Source organism: Pithys albifrons, chromosome 13 (assembly GCF_047495875.1).
Source record: "Pithys albifrons albifrons isolate INPA30051 chromosome 13, PitAlb_v1, whole genome shotgun sequence".
Taxonomy (NCBI): Eukaryota; Metazoa; Chordata; class Aves; order Passeriformes; family Thamnophilidae; genus Pithys; species Pithys albifrons.
Genome location: NC_092470.1, coordinates 15249125 through 15271056, shown reverse-complemented (window position 1 = coordinate 15271056; position 21932 = coordinate 15249125). Strand labels below are relative to the sequence as shown.

Below are 21932 nucleotides of genomic sequence, written 5' to 3'. Positions count from 1 at the left end.
CTTCTTCCATCTGTCCCTGCAGATATATTGGGGAGCACTGTCTTCCGTCACCTGCCAGGGGCTGAACTCCACAAACTCAGTCATATTCTGCAGTAAGATGAGATCTTGCTGAAATCAATGGGTTCTTTGCAGGTCTTGGCTTTCAAGTAGCAGAAGTGGTCACACGAGATGTTGTGACAAGCCAGTGTCAAATCTCACACCTATCACAGTCCAAGCAGGCACTGACTACAGGCTTAGGCCATGTGACTGGTGTATCCAATTACAAAGGCTCCAGTTCCTCACTGTCACCCAGTCCTTCCCATCCCTCAGGCAGTTTAAGAGACAGTAACAGCACAGTTACCAACACTTTCACATTTTCTGTTGTTCTCCTCCAGTACAAATATCAATTACACAGTCTGACAAGGAGAAAATGAAATTGCAAAGTGTTAGGCTGCAGGTATTTAGTTCAATGATTGGGGCTGTCTTTAAAACACTGTAATGACACCATCCCGGATGGATAAGAAAGAGATGGGGTATTGTGTGCATTCCCACACTTCAAATTTAAATTAAAAATTGCAGTGATTTAAGATGTTATCTCCTTTGAAGGTCTATACTTTCCTTGAAGAAAACAATTATTCTCAGCTAATACTGTGAGTGGCTAGGCTAGTGATTAGTATATTTGCAGCAGGGTGAATTTCCTTCCTATTGACAAAGACTCAGGTGTATTATTTACTGCCTGAGAATTTCAATCTGGAATTAATCTCTGATTTGAAAGGACACCTATTCTTTAAAGTTCATCCTCTCCTTGCCTTGTTTTTGCTTACGCCTTCAGTTTGGAAGGTACATTTTTCTTTGTGATTTGCAGAAGTCATTACCAAATGCTTGAAAGTCCATCAGACAGGTTACCTTGGTAATTTCTTTTATGAATAGTAATAACAACAATGTCAATAAATAAAGCTAAATGATGCCCAGAGGAAAACAAAGTAGTCAGTTGTGAATTGTGGTTGCAAAGATTGGTAGTAAGAAGGTAGCAAGGACATAATGTAAGTAGGCAGCAACATAATATAAGTAGGCAGCCTGAGCACCCATGTCTCATTTTGAAACCAAATTAATCAGTCCACCAACCAGGGATTTTAATGATAAATGTAATGTCAGGAAAAAGGTTCTTGTTGTGGAGTGAAAGAGTATCACAAGAACTAATAGCTCAGGGCTACGGCCACCAAGCAACTCGGGACAGAAAATTTTAGTGCTTTATCCCTAAATCAGCTGAAGGGCAGACACCAAACTAGATCAGGATCTGTATGTGGCCAAGATCTAGACTGTCCTTCACTTTGGCTTTAATGCTTTGTGCAGTTATACAAGATGCTTACTAAGAGCAGGGTCATTGCAGTAGAAATCTCTGTGGTACAAACATTTCACCCTGTGCTCACTCTTTGTCATGTACGAGGAAGTCTTGGCTGAGTTGTGCCAGGTGATTAGCTCAACCCTCATTCCTTCCCTGCCACTGTCTCACAGACTGCAGGCATTTATTTTCAATGATTATGTTGCTGATAAGGGAATTCCCAGGTCTACAGTAACTGAACATTTAGGATTTACATAATCTTGCTTTAAAATCAACACTCATTTGCATCATGTCACCAGATTCCAACTGCATCAAGCAAGAGTAGATACTTAGGGAAGTCATACCTAAAGATGAAGGGAAAAAACAGAAAGGAAAAGAGGCAGAAGGTGATTTTCCCAGATTTTTCTGTGCTGTGAGTCACCTCAGAGATCTAGTTCATAAAATTTTCTTCTGAAGAAAAAAGGAACTGTCAGCTTTCCAGTGAGCCACACCACCACCCTAAATTTCATTCAGAGAACCTGACACCCACACCTCTGTAGCCTGGGGCTTGCACACGCAGCAGATACAGGCTGAGGGCTCTGCCCAAACTTTGCACAGTGTCGTACTGAGAGAAGGCTGGATGGCTCTCCAAGAAACCTGGCCCAGTGGAAGACATCGCTGCTTATGGCAGGGGATTGGAATTGGATGGTCTTTAAGGCCCTTCCAACTGAAACCATTTTATGATTCTGTGATCCAAACCACCATACTTATGTTAACAATGTTTCCAGAAAAAGGCCAGGAATTTCCCACAGCAAGAACAGGGTGTGCGCTGGGAAATTTTTTTAACTTGTCTGTGATATAATTTACTCCTGCAAAAGTGGATATAAGCTTGGGTCTTGCCTCTCTCAGAGGGTATAAGAGGTTTATCTTCTCACTGCTGTTGATTGAGCAGCCCGAGACAGGTATCACTGGGATGCTCAGGCTACCTCTGCACTGCAGAGGAGCAGGCTGGGATGTCACCATTTCCAGACAAGAATTTCTCCTGGAGCCAACAGCAGAGTAACTGTGAAAAGCTGCAGTTCCTAAAACTCTGTTTTCAAGGCCAGATAATGGTCAGAAAAGAATTTGGGTTCGAATTTGGAGTTTTTTATTTGTTTGCTTTTTAACATTCCTTTGCATCATTTTTCTATTTTTCTTTGTCCTATCTCTAAAGCCCATCTAGGGCAGATTTCATCCCCAGTGGACATGGGAAGTTTGCAAAAATCATTGTCATGGTTTAGGGATACACTTAACTTCAGGCTTGAACTCCTCTGTGGTGAGTGTAGAATTCACTCAAGGTTACTTCTCTTTTGTTTCCTTAACCTGCATTTCTCCCACATAAGAGAACCTTGACCCAAGGAGAAAGAGAAACTGGAATTAACATGGAATTAAATATGTAACACTTAAAAGAAAAATCTCCTTTAACTGACCTGGAGGAGGGACATTCTGCAAGACCAGAGGTAATATAAACAAAGTAACAGAGCTTCAGGTCATTGAATAGTAACAGTCACCCAAAACCCTGGAAAATCTGCCAAAGCAGGTCTCTTGGGCCCCTAATGTAGGGGCGACCCCACACAGAGCAAGAGATCTGCCCCAGAGACCAACAAAAAGATGACACTATTCCTCTGTCCTCTTCCAGGTGGGATAGGAAAGGGGACAAAGTAACTTGGCAGGGTCCCACAGCTGGGTTGAGTCAGGGCTGTGAACTCTTTATGATCTCTTTGGATAAGGTCAAAAGAGGGCTGTAAATAGTTGTTCTGAAATATTTATAGGCCTAAGGGCTCATTATGTGGCTGGTTTCTGCAGAGCAGTTTGCTGCTCAGGGGTCTAAGGGAAGGAATAGGGTTGCTGGGAAGTTTTCAAAGCTCTTACACTAAATAAGAAAGGATGGAAGTTCTGAATTTGTCATTCAGAGAAAGTCCGAGTACAATATTCTTTTCCCAGTCTGAAGCAGAAGATTTCAAGGCTAAGAAAGGGCTCCCTCTGGAGAAATCTTACCAGTTTCTTCTGAAACCCCATGACTGGAGTGGATCCCACTCCAGCTGTGCTCCTGCCCATGACACTCCATGGTGAGACAGGCTACAACCCTGGGAAGATAAATCTTCCCTGAAGGAAGTCTCTTTTCTTTGCCAGGGCAAAACAAGTGAGGAATAAAGCCACTTGAGAGCTGGCTTTGGTCTCCTTGCAATTAGCTCTGTTTGTATTTACTGAATAGCTCTTTTGTTTATTTTCTATGGTGAAGCAAAATCTTTCCAGGGAATTCTAAACTCTTGGTTCTTCGAAACCATGAACATAAAACCAATGATGGGCAGCACTTGTATCCAGCTGTGATGGGAGTGAGTTCATAAGGCTGGGGATAAAGCCCTGCTTAGCAGGATCACAAGTCTCAGTTGGGCTCTGTGGTTTCTAGAAGCTGTAAACAGAAGGGCTGCAATGCTTGGTGTTATTTGGTTAATTCTCAGCAGGCTCAGTAGTCTGATCTGAATCACCCATATAGGGAAGGCATTGAGGATTTGTGGTCTCAGGATGCTTTCAGGTGATAATCAAAGCACTTAGAAAAATGTGTGTTGTCCCTTGACTTACCTTGCTCATACAGACATGCAGGAGGAGTTAACAAAACCACTCTGTGATGAGAATTAATACCTCAGAGTTTAACTGTGGAAGGTTCTGTCTATGCTTGAGGCTGGAGAAGGAGGAACCCATGAGGCAATGCTGGTGACATCTTGCCATGATTAGCTGGGCTGGACACCTTGTCTATCCACCCCATTCCCTTCAGCATCTCAGACTGTCCCAGGAGACACTGCTGGTGCTGATCTGTTCCCAGCTCTGCAGGTAAGGCACTGGGCAGTCCAGAGCTTTTCTCCTCTAACACACATTTTTACAAGGAATCCACATCTCCCCTGGAAAACTCTCAAGAGCTGCAGGCTGAGAAATCTTGAAAACCATTGCACTAGCTACTGAAGCAGAAATTCTTATTTTCTCCCCTATAATTACATTTGCTTTGCTTCAGGTTTGCACAATTCCCATTTCAAGGCTGTTTCTTCCCTAAACTTTCTAATAAGAGCTGTTTTTTTTTCCTTTCACACCCTATTCCCTGACTTACCTGGGGATTAGATCCCTGCAAGCTGTACCTGTTGGCACTGCTGCAGCACCTTGTCCCTGCATGACGTGGGTTCTGGACACAGATTTCTTCAGTTACTGGTGAGCAGGGACCAGTCTATGTTGTAGGCAACTGCTGCCATCTCCTGGTCTTATTGAGCTAATTTCGCTCCCGAAAAACCTGAGGCAGCATCAGTAAGGTCAGGTGTAATCATTTAGTTTTACACATAAATGCATCCACGTGAAAATATGTGTGTGTGTGTATGCATACATACACACGTGTTTTTATAGGTGAAACAAGTGCTGAAAAATACATTTAAAACTTTCGTTTTTTCAAATAATACTTTATGGGTTATTTCAGTAATAACTATGTACACTTAGATAGTTAAAAATTATATATAATCCCTGTTTGCATTATGATGGGCCAAAGCAGCTGAAAGTTCTTCAGTTAATTCTTCTTTCCCACGGAGAACAGTAAAAAAACTGTGGAAACTTCTTTGGCTGGTTCTTTCTGGTTTATACATGTCTGCTTACAAGGAACTGCTCTGAGAAAGACAGACTCAGTATCAGCCACAAAGTCATATCAGCATTTGTGCATTGGCAGAGTGCTCAGTTTCTAGCATTTTCTGCCACAAACTGGTAAAACAGGGTTCTATTTCCCAGCTACAAAGGCCTGGCTAAATTGTCGCTCTTCCCTCGATTTTCCAACGAATGTGAACTCAAATTGCCAAGTTTGATCTCTACTTTGAGTCCCCAAATCTGGATCTGAGATACAGGAGCACTCATAAAATGATTTGCCTTTTTACCATAATCTAACTCAACTCATATTCCCAATACAAAGTCACTTCACAATTCAGAAGCATCACTCAGACCTACAGCTGGATTTAGTGGCTGCTGGGAATGCTGTCAATTCCAGCCTTCTGCTTCCACCAGGTAACCTTCTGTGACAGCTTGGATGAACCTGCACAGCCAAGGAATCTGGGTCATTTAGTAGTAGCTCTGAGAATCTGTGCCAGAAACTCCACACAGTGAGAAACATGAGATGGTCAGGGTAGAAATATCAATATGGAAAAGTAAGAACATAGATTTGAAAAGATTTTCTTATCATCCAGTACATCCTATGTGATCTCAGGCAGCCATGTCACATAATCCTGCTTTTAAATTCCCTGTGCCCTACTTTAAAATTAGTCATGGAGTTTTATGCACTGTTTTTCTCAGGAAACTTGTCTTAACATTCAAATATGGGATTTTCCTGCTTACTGAGACTTCAGTTTTATGCAGAATGTCAACTAGCCTAGAGAAAGGACAACTCAAAAGCACCTCCAAGGCTTTCAGTGCAAATCTCTGACCTTTCTCTAAAAACTCACTTCATAGAAAATGCTTTTTGATGGTGTTTGCTGATGCACATTTTCCTACAGGGAGAACACACAGAAGGGGCTTATAGAATGTTGACTTCATAGCTCTGCACTCTGCAGTCAGATGTGAGCACTGTAAAATTCACAGTTGGCAGCTCTCACTTGAGACTAGTCCTTATCACTCCTCCCAGACTGCTGCTGGCTTTGGTTCAGCCAGTAGGACTCCAGTTCAGACGGCTTCTGTGGGACCCAGCCAAACCAGAGCTGAGAAAAAAGGCCAATTTAGTCTCCTGATGATGGAGGTACCTTCATGGTTCTTTTATTATATTTCCAATCCTTCTGGCTCTTTATCTCTCACTTGAATATTACCTTTGGCAAGTTGCATATGCAGTGTACATAAAGACTAATCATTGAATGACCTGACAATTTTCAGAACTTAAATTTCTTAACAAGTAAGAGCTGACTCAGAATCAAAGACCTTCTGACCTTCACTGGCTCTGGGAGAAGACACAACTCTGCATTTTTTGTTATATATAAAGAAATTAATGCATAAACCCCATAGTCTGGCTGCCACCCCCCATTATTTATGCCATGGGCTCTTTTCCCATACAGTTGATGTTGTCTCTATCTAGTTAGATGTATACAAAGAACTGCCAATAAAAAGGAAGAGCTTGCATCCTTAGAAATACATCCAATAAGGGAGTATGCTGTGGTCAAATGATGTGCCAAGCCTAAGAAGCAGTGCTTTTTTGGGGATGTATTCTTGTTACAAAGCAGAGTTTAGCTTTTTTTGGTCTTGCACAGCCTTTAAAGATATTTCATACTTCTTCCTGCCAGAAAACTTTTCAGGGTAAAATTTTCTCATGTAGTGTTTGGAAGGCCACAGTGTGAAAGGATTGTGATAGAAAGGAGACTTAATTGTGGTGGGATTGTTTGAGAGAGAAAGGATGTGCAAGTAGCAAACATCAGAGGAAGCCCCCACATTGTCAGGATACAAAGTCACCCATGACAGCCCTTATAAAAATCCTCAGTGTGCACATTAAACACAAACACTATAAGAGCCATTCTTTTTCTTCCAGCTTTTAATGTGACAGAGAGAACAAAAACAAAGTCCATTGGAACGGCTGCAATTTCCAGTGACAACCAGACACGGATCAAATAAAAAACAATAAAAGAAGGTTTTAAATGAAGAAAAGGAACCAAGGGACTGGAATTGGCTATTTCACACACAGAGTCAACAGAACATCTAAATGAAACTTTCCATTAAAGCCCAACACCGGGTGTTATTTACAGTGGGATTTGCCGAGTGTGTACATTTATACAGCACTAGCATCACATACAGCAAAAAAAAATTATTTCATTTTGTTTCCCTCCCATTTCCCAGGCTTGATTCTTCCTAAAAGCAGCATTTACTAATACAAGGGTGAGAAACGGGGAGAAACTTAAAGGAAAGTAAGATGTAGAGGGCTCAAGTCTAAATAAACCTAAAAATATACTCTTGGGGTTTATTTGCCCTTTGGAAAGTCAAAGGACATAAGCAGGGAATATAAATGGACCTAGGGCCTCCTTAAGAGCATCAGAGTATACTCTGCTGTTGGAGATCTCAAAACAGGACCTGGAGGAGACTGACCTGCACATCTGCAGAAAGCTCAGCTCCATGCAGCCTTGATCTGTGCCACTTTGTGAAAGCAGCCTTGGGGATGGACCACTCCCAGGCTTAGGGAACATCCCTCAGTGCACCTCTCCAGTGTCACTGAAGAACATGAGGATGTCTGAGCACTCCCCAGTGTGCAGAACATCTGTCTCTGGGTATGAGTTTTTCAAGAGTGACCCTCTTCTTAGTCCAAAAGATCCATATGCCCTTGTTCATAAATCATGTAGCATTTCAAGGAATTTCAAAGAATGATGTTCATATGGGCAAGGAGGGGATGACCCCACCCAGGACAAGTTGCAGTCACCACCACTATGACATAGCATAGCCAAAGGCAGTAACAGGGGCTGTCCTGCACAACTGAAGTAAATAAATCAATATACAGCAACCTGTTAAATCAACAGGGAATATAAGGAGGCATAACTCTTATTATAATACCACTGGTGTTTTATGATAGTATCAACAGTGTTTGGTGGTCCTCTGCATGTCTGTGTCTGCATGCTCAGAAATTCAGCAAAGGCCCCTTCCCGTGACCCCGTTACAATGCTGTACAGCAGAAGACACTAAGCCACAGCAGGTCAGTTTGGGTTCCCTAGACTCATCTTTCCCATGCCACATTGTCCCTCGCTAAGTGGCTGTACTGGTGTGCCGTGCATACATGAGGAGGTCCAGCTGTCCCCTAGAACAGAGATCTTTGGAATTTAAGGCAAGTCCCCTGTCTTGGTCCTCTGTGTCCCTGTAGCAGTAAAGTTCATGAATCTATGGAAACAGTGCTCTGAAGACATCACCAGGGGACCTATGGTCAGCAGCTTTCTCTGAGGATAGTCCATTGTATCCAAGACAGAGACTGCTCACTGTGGCACACATGGACAGGGGAACCAATGGAGGAGGAATGCTGGCCCTTGCACAGTGGGTATAACGCTGATTTTACAGTAGAAATAAAGCTGAGCCACCAGAGGAGGTGCCTGATGAGAAATCTCCCCGAGTGGGGCTCCAGGGCTTTGTGACTCAGACTCAGCCTATCAGGCAGCCTATGCTTTGAAACTGAGCCCAAATCAAACCAGAGCCAATGCTGAGGAGTCTGCACCCACAACAGCAGCAGAGTCAGGACTGATTTACACCATGACAAGGGGAATAAACAAACACTTTGTGAGTATTGACTATGCCTGTTCACACTGAAATTGGATGGGAGGTGCCAGCCCAGGTGTCACAAAGGCAAATGCCAGAGCTGGAGCTGTTGCCCTGGATTTCTCTGTCCTGAAGAAGCAGAACTATCCAGGGCAAGTTGTCTTCAGCTCGGTGCCTGAGCATGGTGACATGTATTGCCTCTGCCTTTCAGCTGAGATAATGGAAACCAGGGTGATGAGTTTGGCCACAGACACCTGACTCATAGGCATCTCAGTGAGGTGATAGTTCTCCTTAGCTTTTCCTTTCTTCCTTCTCTGTGATGCCAAAGGGCTTTTTGTTCTGATTTTCACATTTTGTAGATTTTAGGAACACAGTAGTTGTAGATTTTTAGAGGGTTAATATTTCTAACAGTTTAAGTTTAATGCCTTTCTATCACTACTCCTGTCCCAGAACAGGGAGCTTAAATTCCTTTAGTTAATTAATCTTGTTTAGACTCCTTTCCAAGGTAGAGCTGAAAGATATCAGAAGGCCTACAGAATGAAACATAAACACAGATCAGAGTGACCCAAAAGCCAGAACTGGATGAACTCCAAGAGACCTTTGTGTGCCCGAGGAAGAAGAGCTGATGAAGACAGAGGGTCTTGACAACCCCAGACCCAATTCCAGGGGGTTGGACAGGGGTGGGACTGGGGCTGGACTGAGAAATGTGTAGAGCAATGATTGGAGGGATCTTATTATAAAAGCCATGGAAACAAGAACTGGGACACATGCATGCCATCATGTATTCCTGTGGGCTGTAGGCCCTGTGTTATTAAAGGACCTTTACTTTTTATCTTACCCTACACTAACATGACTCGAAGTCCTGTTTTTGGGGGGAGGATCATTCACGGCATCACTGCTTACTGTTGTCCTTTCCCAGTCTCTCCTGTACCAGCTGCAGTGTCTGCTCTCTCCCATTAGGCATGAAGTCCCTGCTCAAGCCATGGCTAGGAGCCTTGTCCCAGCACATGTGCAATGTCCCTTAGCTCTCAAGTGACTGACCCATGGATTGTAGGGTTGTGAAGAGTTTTTACAGTCATGTGGGTAGCCCACGTGACATTGACAACAAGATCTTATTGCTATTTACTTTGTCCCAGATAGTCTGTGAGGAGAGATTTAGCAACCTGTAAGCCATTCTATCAAGAGGAAATGTTTCTAAGATTGGATAATACTTCCTAATATAACCTTGCCATTTCTATCACCTCAAGACTTCAATTTCTTCTTTTTTCTGAAAATTAATAGACAAATTTTGCAAAATAAATTATGTCATTAATGTCACTGCATAATGGCAATGGAGACCACAAATAGGTTTTCTGTGAGTACTGAATAATATGTAACTAAGAGTGCTACGTAAAATAAATACTTAAATGAATAGGTTCTGGCTCCACAAAGCAACACAACACAATAGTCCAGAAAATGAAACAAAATTTTCTCCTCCTCTCCCCGCAGTTGCAATGTGGTAATTGGCAAGCACAGCCCAACAAAACGGACAAAACCTAAAGGTCATGATGATCTTTTGTGTTAAAATACATATTTAGCTGCGTCTCATCATGCAAAATGACCAGATAGTCTTAGAGAAAAAAGCCACATTCTGGGCTGTGATTCTGAACAGAAGCTGTGAACTGCTGCCAAAGGACATAATTACATTCACTCCTACCTTAGAGAAGGAACCTTGCTGTTTTGAAGACAAATAAAATAAAGAAAAAAAGCCCTAAGCTACCCATAAAATGAAGAAGTGATGCATAATAAGTTCTGTTATTACAGCAGCTTGTGATTTTATCTCAAACAGCCCATTGTAACCTTGCTGCTCCAGAAGCGTTTAGCCCCGATTGACACAATGATAAAAGTGATGCTCATTAGAGGCTTTTGCCTCATCAGCAAGGATTTGCAGTTTGTGATCTAACCCTGCCGTGTGTCCTTCAGCTGCCCTCTGCAGCTGCACCAGGCTGACTCCCACAGCTGCAGTGTGGGATGGGCTGGTGCTGGTGTGACAGCAAGTGACTGTCCCTGTGCAGCCAAAGGCAGAGGTGTGAGACATCAGTGTTGCAAGATTTCAGCCTAGCCTTGTTTGGTTTTGTTAAAAAAAACCCACCAAATGAACCCAAACAAACAAAACCAAACAACAACAAAAAATAGAACAAAGAAGATCCATAGAAAGATAAATAGGCAGATCATCAGCAAAAGTACAAAAGAACTTTTTATATCACAAAATACCCTGGTGCAGCAAATTCCCTGTGCTATGTGATGGTTTCTGATCAAATATGGTCTATTGCTGAGCTTGTTGAAAGGTTCTAGTTAGTGTTATCTCGTCCACTGTGAGAATTGCTATGTTATTGTACAGGATGCATTTTATTCTGGCTTCCCAAGAGAACACGCCCCAAAATACACAACTCACTTTGCTATTAGGTACAACAGGACTTGTAGGATAAAAAGGGCACACAAATTTCAAAAATGTTCTTCACAGGATATCAAACTAAACTGCCACTTAATGGAGAAATTAATGTTCTGTACTGTGAACACTTGCTGTGTGCATAACCTGTGTAACAAGTTAAATGGCTTTAAGTAACTGTGCTTACAGTGTTTCAATGAGACCCAAGTATATTAGAAAATCAAGCATCATATTCTTTACATAATATGGCTAAAATGCTGGTAAATTCACTCTAGGTATTAGGCAAAAATCCCCTATTTACACTGGATAATATGTACACATTTGGTTTGTGGAATGCTCCAACAGCATATCAATTTCTCCTCTGTGAAAGTTGTAGGAAAAAAACTACAACTAATTAATCATTATAGAAATACATATTCCCAGCCATCAATACATTTAAATATTTGGTGTCTGTCTATAAAGAATCAGATGTCACTAAGTTGGCCATGAATCCAGATAATCTTGAATTATTTGGATTAGTTTTTAGCGTCTCTCTTAAAATCCTCTTAAGGGTGCATTCTAAAATTCTAAATTTTAATAGTTGATCACTTCAATGTGTATATGAATGTTTGCAAGTACGTGTAAATGTGTGTGTGTGTGTATATATATATATAAAACTATGTAGATATTTCTCTCCCAGATCAAGAAGGTGCCTAGTGATTCTCTGTGCCCAAGCAAAGACAGTAAAGGGCTTTGAAACTCTGAGTCTTCTGAGAGAGCCAAGCACCCACTTGCACATCCTGTGGAAATCAGGACTCTCTCACTCTTCTAGGTTGTTGGGGTGGTAACCCCAAAACCAAGACAGTGGGTCACTGGCCACATTTGTAGCTCTTGCCCCTATTACTGGAGCTCACTTACAGCAGTTTGTCACCTGCCTCCCCTCCGATGCCCTTTGTGTCTGAGCACAGCTGATATGGGTTGCCAAGGAGAGCTGGGCAGGGAGGGCAGTATCTCACAGCTTGGCAAAGGCAGGAGAGGGTAAGGATCTGTTCTCCTGTTGGACACGCTCGCACCCATGCAGGCGCACACATGCACGGAGCCACTGCTACGTCTGGTGGTGTTACAGTGGGATGGGGAGGGACAGCATGGGCTCCCAGCATAGGCAAGGTTGAACCCAAGCTCTGCAAGGGGAGTGTGGGAGCTGCATGCACCAGTTGTGGCTGTAAAAAGGTCAGAAATTAGGGGGGGTTGTTTATATACCTTCGGGCTCCTCTCTCCCTCTGCTGTCTTGCTTTGAGGTATCGACAGAACAGTATAGAAATTATCATTTTGGGTTTTCCAAACATGGCTCCTTTTTGTTCTTCTTCTATGTCTGCCCCCCCAAACCCCTGGGCCTTTGTTGCTCACATCAGGACCTGTTCTCGAGTCTCTGGCAGGCGCAAAGCGAGCAGACCACCTCCAACCAGTGCGGAGGAGGCCAGAAGGATGGGGACCACCTTGGTTATCCCTACGAAGGAGGAAAAGATCGAGTTCCCCAGGATGGCACCAAACTTGCAAAGCCCATTGAGGATGCCAAAGGCTGTTGCCCTGTGGGAAGGAAAAGCAGAAAGCAATGGTTAGGAGGGCGATTCTGGCATAACCACAGGTCTGTATGGGTGATTTTGTGAATGCTCTTATGTTGCCCAGGCTATGCTTCTCACAAGTAAAAGTTGGCAGCATAAACAAATAAATAAATAGATGCCATTGTTTTGCACATGTATGTGAACAAGAAAAATGCTTTTTCCTTTCCATCTCAGCTTCTCCCTAGCCCTAGAGTGGCCAACTATGTCAGCCTTTGCCCTCTCCAAAGGCAGCAGGACACAATCTGCTCTAGAACTTGTCAAAGCCCTGTCAAGGACTGCCTGGGATAGGTTGTCACCAGAGAAGCAACTACAGCTCTGCTCCAAATCCTATTTCACCCAGCAGCTAAAAGCACACTGTTTTCAGTGTACAGTCCTTCTCCTTTCCTTCTGGCTTTCCCTAACAACCTGAAAAAGGCAAAAAGTGGCTTACAATGATGTTGTAAGGAAAGACTTCATTTGCAGCACATTCTTCTGTAGTTTCCTACAGTGCTCCATGTCCTAGATCTTTCTGTGCACATGGTTGTGTCTGGGTTTTGGAGGGGAAGGCTGCCACAGTAATGAGCCATGACGAGAGTCTGGGGGATGCAGTCCGAAAGGCCACACCTCCATGTACATCCACGGAAATGATAGCAAACAGAATTCATTTGGTGTCCATGCATGGGGATTTGGAACTAGATGATTTTAAGATACCTTCCAACCCAAACTACTCTGTGATTCCATGATTCTATGATTTGTCTGCCCATGATTTCCATGTGATCCCTGTGTACAAGCCACCATGCACACAGAATTATGCTCTGTGGTGATTCCATGTAGCTCCAGAACTACACAGCCCCAAAGGACTGGTGAAAATAAAGAAATAAAATAAAATAAAATAAAATAAAATGCCACCTTCCTCCCATCTACATGTCTCTAAAGTGGCTTTTTCCATCAGGAACCAAGAGGACAAAGTCAGAGGGTGAAGACTCAAAGGAGAAATACTCTGAGCACCTTTTGTCCGTGGGGTAGAGCTCCACAGTGATGACATCCAGGGCATTCCAGGCAGCAATGCTGGCCCCACAGAAGAGGCACTGCCAGCCAATCATTGCTGACTCGCTGTTGCCAAAAAAGAGGAAGAAGCAGCACACTGCTGAGATCAACATTGAGCCACCTATGGGGTGAAACCAAGAGAAAAATGTTGGCAACAGCTTCCCCTGTCCACAGTTGAGCAAACACATTTTTGATAAAGATGGCTTTCAAGTGATGGTATTTCATCCCAAGAAGAACTAAATCTGCAAGAATCCAAAAATACCTTTGTGCTGCCTATCTGTCTTGTAGAAAACCAGCCTGAAAATATTCTCAATGACCATCTGATCTTGCTGAGAGTCCTGCTCTACAAAGACTCTGAAGACAGGCTTTTCCAGGCAGGTTTCCAGCATCCCAGACTTACAGAGGGACCCAGGAAGACCAGAGGCAAGCAAACACAAAAGCCAATGAGGAGGAAGCATCATTGTGAAGGCTTTTCAACTTGAGTTTCAAGTATTATGCTAGTGCATTTCATATCATATTGATGTCACTCGACACATTTCTAGTCCCAATTAGGATAATTTACAGTCACTTGTATGAAGCACTTGAGGTCTCTTTTAATTATAAGAACATCATTAGATTTCATGGCACATTTGCACAGGAGCCATAATTTTATGAACACCACCGAGGGAGAAAGTAAGAGCATTCATGCTCAGTTAGGCACAGTTCAGATTTAGAAATATTAATAGCTACATCACTACCTTCTGACCCACTGGGAATTTTCACCTGAAAAATGCAATTGTTGCAATATCAAACTTTTTCATTGGAAAGTTCTGTTATCACTGAAATAGCTCCGTTTACTACCTGAAAACTGAACAATTTTCTTCAGCTTTGTTTTTTTGTTTTTAATCAATGTGGCACCATACGAAATAATTTGGGTGCTGAACTAGAACTAAAATGCTTGACTTTGAACTTTATGTTACATCCTGCCACTGCAGTGCCCCGCCTATGCAAAGCTGCCGTGCAGGACTCCACGTTCACTTCTCCTTTACGGTACGTGGCCAAACCACATCCCCATAGTGCAGTGTGAATATTTCCCTGTGTTAAAAATGCACAGTCCAGCATTAGGGTCATCATGAGGGCACCACATCTGCTGTTTTGTACAAAAGAAGGTTTGGCAGGACACGATAAAATGGAACTGAAATCCCAGAGAGGCAAATAACACAAAAGCAAAATTCAGTTTTCCCGTTAAGCTGACCAGAAATAATATGTTCAACAGAGTGATACAGGTGGGATGCCAGAAGGCTGTTTCACTTGAAAATTTCATAGTGAAACATTTCACAGTGTCATTACTAATTTTTGTCCTGTGCCTTTCATTTTACAGAAGGAATAAGCATTTAGGATTCCAGCTGTCATCTCAATTCCAGATGAAAATATTGAAATGCTGACATATTTGCAGGATCGACAACCTCATTGTCATTCAGCTTCCTATATTTCCCACAGAGCCTCAGGTTTGTTTGGGTGTTTTCCAAATTTACCACATGAATTATCATTTTCCCCAGGTACATTCCTGACACACCAGTGGGGTCATCTTGCTCTACCTTAACCTTTCTGATGGTGAGGCAAAACTAACTAACCTTCCCTCTGTTCTCAGAGGAGAGAGAGGCGAGCTCAAGAGCATGATTTATTCCTTACCCCTGAGATACATCCCTGGTTTTATTAACTTCCCTTGGCTATCCCTTTGGGCATCATTCCTATAGTACCTGGAGAACAAGGTCTGAACCCTGGAGGAAGCAACACCAGAAATTCTCAAAGTATTCATCAAGTTGATAAGGTGATAACTTGGTAACTTATTCCATAGCGCTAAAAGGTCACACCTTGCTTGGCTATGACATAGTCAGTTAATTTACCATATGGTCCCTCTGCTGTTTGTACAATCATTTCAAAATCAGAAAAAGCAAAAGGGGGAACTCCTGGGCTGTCAAGCTGCCACATCAAATAACCTTCATGAATATTCATTGCTACAAGCAAATTGTTCATTTATTTATACAGAGGCTTTGGACTTCTGCATCAACTCAACAGCACCAAGAGGTCCTGCTTCAGCTCTGCTTCTTAGGAAAGAAGAACAAGGAAAGGATTTGACACAAAAGCCAAAATAAAATAAAAATAAGTATGTCACATACACACAGAAAAGCAGGGTGAGGAGGCAGAGAATAGGTCACTGCAATGGAGTAGATCATTTGTTTCACCCTGTAGTCTTTACTCTTCTGCAGTTTTTGATATGGGAATGACTCATTCCCAGCAGAGCGCTCTTGGTGTGCAGATGCAGTGAGCTCTTCGTGCTGACCATGGCTCTTTGCTCCCACCCACAGCCTGTGTCATCACCCATCAGCCACACTCACCGATCATCTTTATCCTCCCGATTTTGTCCATCAGCAATGCAGAGATGATGTTGCCTGGCAGGACAGACAGACTGCCCAGGAAGCTGACTAGGTAGATCAGGAAATCATTGTCCTCCTCGAAGTCGATGTGACAGCCTTCCTTCTCCTTCATGAATGTGCTGTTTATGAGCCTGCAGTTGATGAATTTGTGTTCGTAGAGATCTGTGAGAGAAAAAGGCAAAGTCTTGACCCTGCTTGGCTGAACTCCTTCATACAGCACCAATGGGAGCCAGGATCTAACCAAATCAAAGACCTAAGCAAAGCTTCTCATCAAATAGAAATGGTCAGGGAGTTTCTGTTCCAGAGGCAAAGTCTAGCTCTGTCATTGGTTCCTGACACAGGATCATACACTCCTTTTATTTTTGAAGTCACCTGGACCAGTATCCCCATGCCACAAGGACAGGGCAATGCAGGCTTTGATTTTGATGGCATTATGGTTTGTTCTTTATTAGAGTAAAAGAGAAAAGGTTCTTTAGGACAAATTAATGACTATTTTCCTGCTTACAATCATCAACCACCAAGTGGTTAAAATTATACTTTAGGCCAACTTTACTGAATACACCTGTAAAGTGTTAAGAATTTTGCCATTACTTTAACCTGTCATGGTCTGAGAACTGCATTTTGCATTTCCCACCCAGCAGCCAGTGACACTGGAAGCCATGTGGTTAAAATCACTGATGGAACAACCTGAAGTCTCCTTCCAAATGTATCATCCTCTTTTTTTCCATTATCACTCTCCTTACGCAGCACACACTCAAACATACAGATCCCTACCATCCTTACCCCCAGAAAATAGATAAAATAGTTCTGATAAGATAGTTTTCTGCTAAAATAGTTCCTAGTTAAGGAGATGACACCACAGCAGGAATCTCATTACCGGTATTATAAAAGACAGTCGAGATGATGGTGCAGTTTTCAAAGAAGGTCTCACTGGATGTCACATCTTCAAAGTAGCAATCCTCAAATAATGAATCCTCAAATTTCACTTCCTTGAATTTCATGCCAATAAATCTGTGGGGCAGGAAACAGAACTTCACTCTGTGCTTTAAGGTATTTTCTACACTGTGTAGCGTGCAGTGGCTGTTTCAAGAGACAGAGCACTAATGGCAATTTCCAGGGTAATTTACAGAAAAGGTATTGCTTGAATGAATAACTGTTTTTCCAACTCCATGCTTACACATTCTATGTTTTAGGAGGAGAGAAAGATTTGAAGATTTTTTTTTAAATAGATATGGATTTCTTAGGATTTTTGGCAGTTTCTCTATTACTCGAAATAATCACATATAACAAGATATGTTTCTAAGGCTGAGGGGACACAAATCATCTCATGTTCAGTCTCAGACCATCTGAAGAAATAGAATTTCACTCAATGCAGGTAATTTCCTTTGTGATCTGACCCTGTTGCCTTCCTTGTTCTCCCCCTTCCTCCAGCATAAATAAAACCAGACATTATCAGGAGCATATTGAGTCATTTGGTGAAAGGTTTCTGACAGTTGTTTAAACTCAAAGTGATTTTTTAAAGTGAAAATGCAGTAGGGTTTCTGCAAAGAGTGGGGAGATTATCTGAGTTCTGCTTATAACAATGTCTGTTAGAGGTTTATTGCTTATCATGAAATGAAAACAGATTTCACTAAAAATAATAAACTGTGTCAGGTGATTGATTTCTCCTCTGATGGGAAGTTTGACATGTCTGACCTGACTGCATGAAGGATGACACAATATTGATTTACCTGTAAGATTTTGCAGGAACTCTGAGAAGATGTATTAGGTAATGCACAGGCACGTTTGGAAGATGTAAGGGGCTATTACGAACAAGCATTACTGCTCTAGTTAAAGAGGCCACCACGACTGTCACCAAATAAAAACCCCTTCTAACATATACTCACAAGCTTAATTTAATTTAGCACTTGCAACAGTGTGGTGTGATGGCTGTTTACACCTTTAGATGAGCACCCCGGGGATTCTTAACTGAACTTACTAAGAGATTATTAATGCACAAAATACAAGAAGAGTATTCAAGTCTTTTGCTCCATGTAGAAGATCTCATAGGTTACAGCAAAACATAAAACTGCTTTGCATTTGCTCAGTAATAGCCTGTGACGTATTTACTCCCAAAGACTGTTAAAAGTCTGTGTTTCTTGCAGTTTGCTTTTCTAACATCCATCTTTAAAAGGGTCAGATAGCAATGGCCTGGTAATCCATGGAGTTTTAGCTCACAGCCAAGGGCTGGAGGGAAAACACAGCTGTAAACCGTATTGAGATACTCTCTGAGCATTACTGGAACACAGCTTGATCAGTTTTGAGCTTTTGAATTGGAGAGGGCCAAGGCAGGAGCATAGCAATGTACATCACAGATTTATATCTTCATCCAGTAAGGTGCTCAGCGTACTTAATTCTCAGTGAAGTTATTGAAATCTCAGCATTTGCTCTGGGTATAAGAAAAAGGTCCCCAATCCCTAAATTTGACCAACATCCACACATCACCATTTTCTTTTGGGGAACAGGAATTGCAGGGCTGCATTTGCACCATCAAGCACAGCTCTTTGCTACAGGGAACGTCTCTGGAATTACATGAGGACACATATTGGGGTCCCCCACCAATGTCTATGAAATATAAACCAAGGAAATGGACACAAATAGTTTCTGAGGGGAGAGGAACAACCCGGCTGGGCAATGAAATGTGGTTTCAGCTGTGAAGATTAAAACAATAAGTGCTTTGTGTATCATTGAACACCCAGTGGGAACTCCCCACATGGTGCAAAGCAGCTGGAGCAACATCCTGTTGAGTCTGGGGCAATGGGATCTGCACAGAAATTACATAAGGTTATTTTTTCCACTTTTTTATTAGGCTCTTTAAAAGCAGTAATGGAATGGCTAGGATTTATATCACTGTGGAACGTAGAGTGATTAGGGTACAGGCTGGATACAGAAGAAGGAAAAACACCAAGCTCAGCCCAAATAGGAGAAAAAATGAAAGAAAGCAATGATGCTTTGCTGGAGCAATTTCACTGACTTCAAAGTACTGAAAGAGAAGGTGTTACATTCAGTTGTGGGATACTGGCTGGAGTGGGAGAAGCGCACCAATATGGCCATGGCATAGCTCACACTGATGGGCTGCAGGATGGAGCCTTGGATAATTCATATTGAGGATTTCAGGAGAAAACAGCATTTTATTTTGGAAATATAGCAGCAGAGCAGTTTTATTACCAATGATGGTCTCTGCTGCCCAGGACCAGCAGATGTCAGTGTGGGCTAAGGAAACAGAAATCACCTCTGCATCCAGAGCTGCCCAGCCCAGCCAAGCCAGGTGGGCACCCACTGTCCTGATCCCAACAACAGGCTGCTGGAAGCAGGACTCCTTCCAGCCATGCCCTGGGGTCTGGAGGTGCCAGTGACTGAGGCAGAGTATATGGAAAAACGGGATAAAAAGGATATCTTGTCTAAGGAAAACTGCCTTTGGGATTTGAGGGATTTAGAGTTTGTGTCCAAAAGAACAACAGAATGGTTCAAGCTGATGGAAAAAAAGAGCTCTCTAGACACTTATTTCAGTTTGAATACATCAAACCAAATTCTGTTTACTTACTTGTCATTCCTGTATTCCCCATTTCTATGGATCTGGTTTTCCAGGGTGAAATTAAAGGTGAAGTGGGACACTTCTTCCTCATCAAAGATCTTCACTCGGGATTCATATGCCTCATCTTGGAGATACCGGATCATATCAGGGAACCAGACAATAAGGCCATAGTAACTAGAGCAGGATGGGAAAAATACATCAGTAATAAAAGATACTTCCGCTGACGTACTGCCTAACTTGTAAACTTGTTAAACTCCTAATACAAACACATTTCTGATACAAATCGTTGCTCAGCTCTGACAAAGGACTGAGCAAAGTGTTTCTCCACCCTGAACACTCAGCTAATCTCAGAAGCATGTAGGTTGATTCCTGTTCACTTAAAGCAGGGTAATTCATTTAAGTTCCCCTTGGTTGTGGAATAAAGCAATGTCCTATTCTTGCTGCCCAAGAGACTAGCAGAGCAGTGAGAAATTTGATTGGTTTCTGTAAGGTGAGATTTAAGTGAGAATTAAAACAAATTTACCTGTAGTTTGGATTTAGGCTCACCTGAATAGCTTTGCTCTAGACCAAGGAACAGCTAAGAATCAGGCAGGGTTGTATCTTTTGTGTGTGTGTGGACAAGATCAAATAAAAAAATCTAGAGGTGAGAAAGTCAACATATTACTGTACTACTGGTCAATTCTCAAGTCCTGATTTGTTCAAAGCCCCTTACACCTCATATAAGCAATCAGATTGATCAATATTTATAGGAGAACAAAGATTAGTACACAAGGACTTTTTAAAATAAGACCAAGATTAATTTTGTAATAGTTTATTTGAATGTGAAAATAATTATTCAAACTCTGAGGGCCCTTTAGTTTCCTGAAAAAGTTAAAGAAGTACCTTACCTTAAGGCCATTGTAAACCAAACCACAGCCAGCATCAGTGTGTTCATCCTGTACTGGGCTGTTAAACAATATAGCACATTGTCCCAGACCTACAAATCCACAAGAAAGAATTAGCTGTCAAGACACCCTTGCAGACACTCAACAGATTAATTTCTGAGTGCATCATAAATCTAATGTAAGACAAATAGGTTCATTAGGGGATGGTCAGATGTTATATAAGTTTATGATGTTTATTGAGATAAACGGCTTACAAAAAGGTTGCTCATCCAGCTATATGCCAGAGGTTTTGATCTGAGCCCTCTGGAATGTCCTGGAGTGTATGACTAGGTCTGGGCTGGTGTGATGCAGTGTCTCGCTTGGGTTATATCAGTAAAGAGGGATATGAGCCTCCTCTCAAACTCTCTGACAACTTTATCTTTTCAAGTATATGTATAGTCTCAGGGGTGCTTTCAAACCAAGCTCCAAAGCTCACTGAAGAGCAAAAACCCAAATACAGCTGGCACTTTAGGAGGGGTAAGATGAACTCAGGTAGGAAGAAGTCCAGCAGAGAAAGAGGCAGACCAAGACCTGCTCCTCTTGACTCAATGCAGAAAATACTGCCAGGAACAGGAGGGGATATAACTCCTCGTGCTCTTAACTTGCCACGTAAATATAGTAATAGTACAGCATTGCTATTGCTTTCCTTTACTTTCAGATCATCCTTTGAGATCAGAAGTTCTAGCAAGGTGTTCCACAAAGTCCTTCCTGGATTTAGGTGAGCAACATAGCATGTGTGAAAGGTTAAATTAGCCAAGGAGAAAATATAACACTATTGGAAACTCAATCTAAGCAGGAACAAAGAGTAAACACTTTCTGAATCCACTGTAGGTGGTAATCTCACTTAGGCTTGTGAAGAGGGAATCAATATTTATCATCTCAGGCAGAGAGCCAAGTGCTTGGGGCTGTGGCTGGTCCTGGAAGTGCCACACTGCTGGACTGCAGTGATGTTCTGAGGGGAATTTTGGGGCCTGACTGGCAGCGTGACAGCTTGCACATGCACACGTGCACACAAAGCACAGTCAGATTACAGCCCTTTGCAAAAAAACAGCAGCTTTTTCTGGGTCAGAGTCAGGGTTTCAAAGCACAGTGACCTGGAGCAATAAGGCACTCCAGTCCAAAGCTCAAAATCCCCTGTGTGATGTTTTTTTCTTCTCTTTACCTGTTTTAAAGTAGTTGTGATTCTGACCAGCCACCGCTGGTACCAGGTCCCTGTTGAGCTCTGGATTTCAATAAATTCATCGACTTGCTTTGGAGTTTTGATATAGGAAACCTGAAATAAAAAAAAAAAAGAGGAAAAAATTGGGCTGAAATTTCTAGATTTGATCGTGGGTGAATTTAAATTCCTTAAATTGTCTTTTGGGCAATATTACCACCTGATAACCCTTACT

At 42.2% G+C, this 21932-nt stretch overlaps 1 protein-coding gene across 6 annotated transcripts in view; it reads right to left on the bottom strand.

Annotated features, from left to right (window-relative positions):
- Nucleotides 1–6853: 6853 nt before the first annotated feature.
- The window catches only part of SV2B (synaptic vesicle glycoprotein 2B), a 65695-nt gene continuing 50616 nt past the window's right edge, over nucleotides 6854–21932 (bottom strand). For all 6 annotated transcript variants that reach the window (XM_071568349.1, XM_071568352.1, XM_071568350.1 and 3 more), the window contains 7 exons: nucleotides 21704–21814; nucleotides 20506–20594; nucleotides 19628–19792; nucleotides 16922–17055; nucleotides 16006–16206; nucleotides 13589–13748; nucleotides 6854–12566 (listed from right to left, as the gene is read on the bottom strand). In XM_071568349.1, the coding sequence (XP_071424450.1) occupies nucleotides 12383–12566; nucleotides 13589–13748; nucleotides 16006–16206; nucleotides 16922–17055; nucleotides 19628–19792; nucleotides 20506–20594; nucleotides 21704–21814 (1044 nt within the window). In that variant the 3' untranslated portion in view covers nucleotides 6854–12382. The remainder of the gene's footprint in view (nucleotides 12567–13588; nucleotides 13749–16005; nucleotides 16207–16921; nucleotides 17056–19627; nucleotides 19793–20505; nucleotides 20595–21703; nucleotides 21815–21932) is intronic.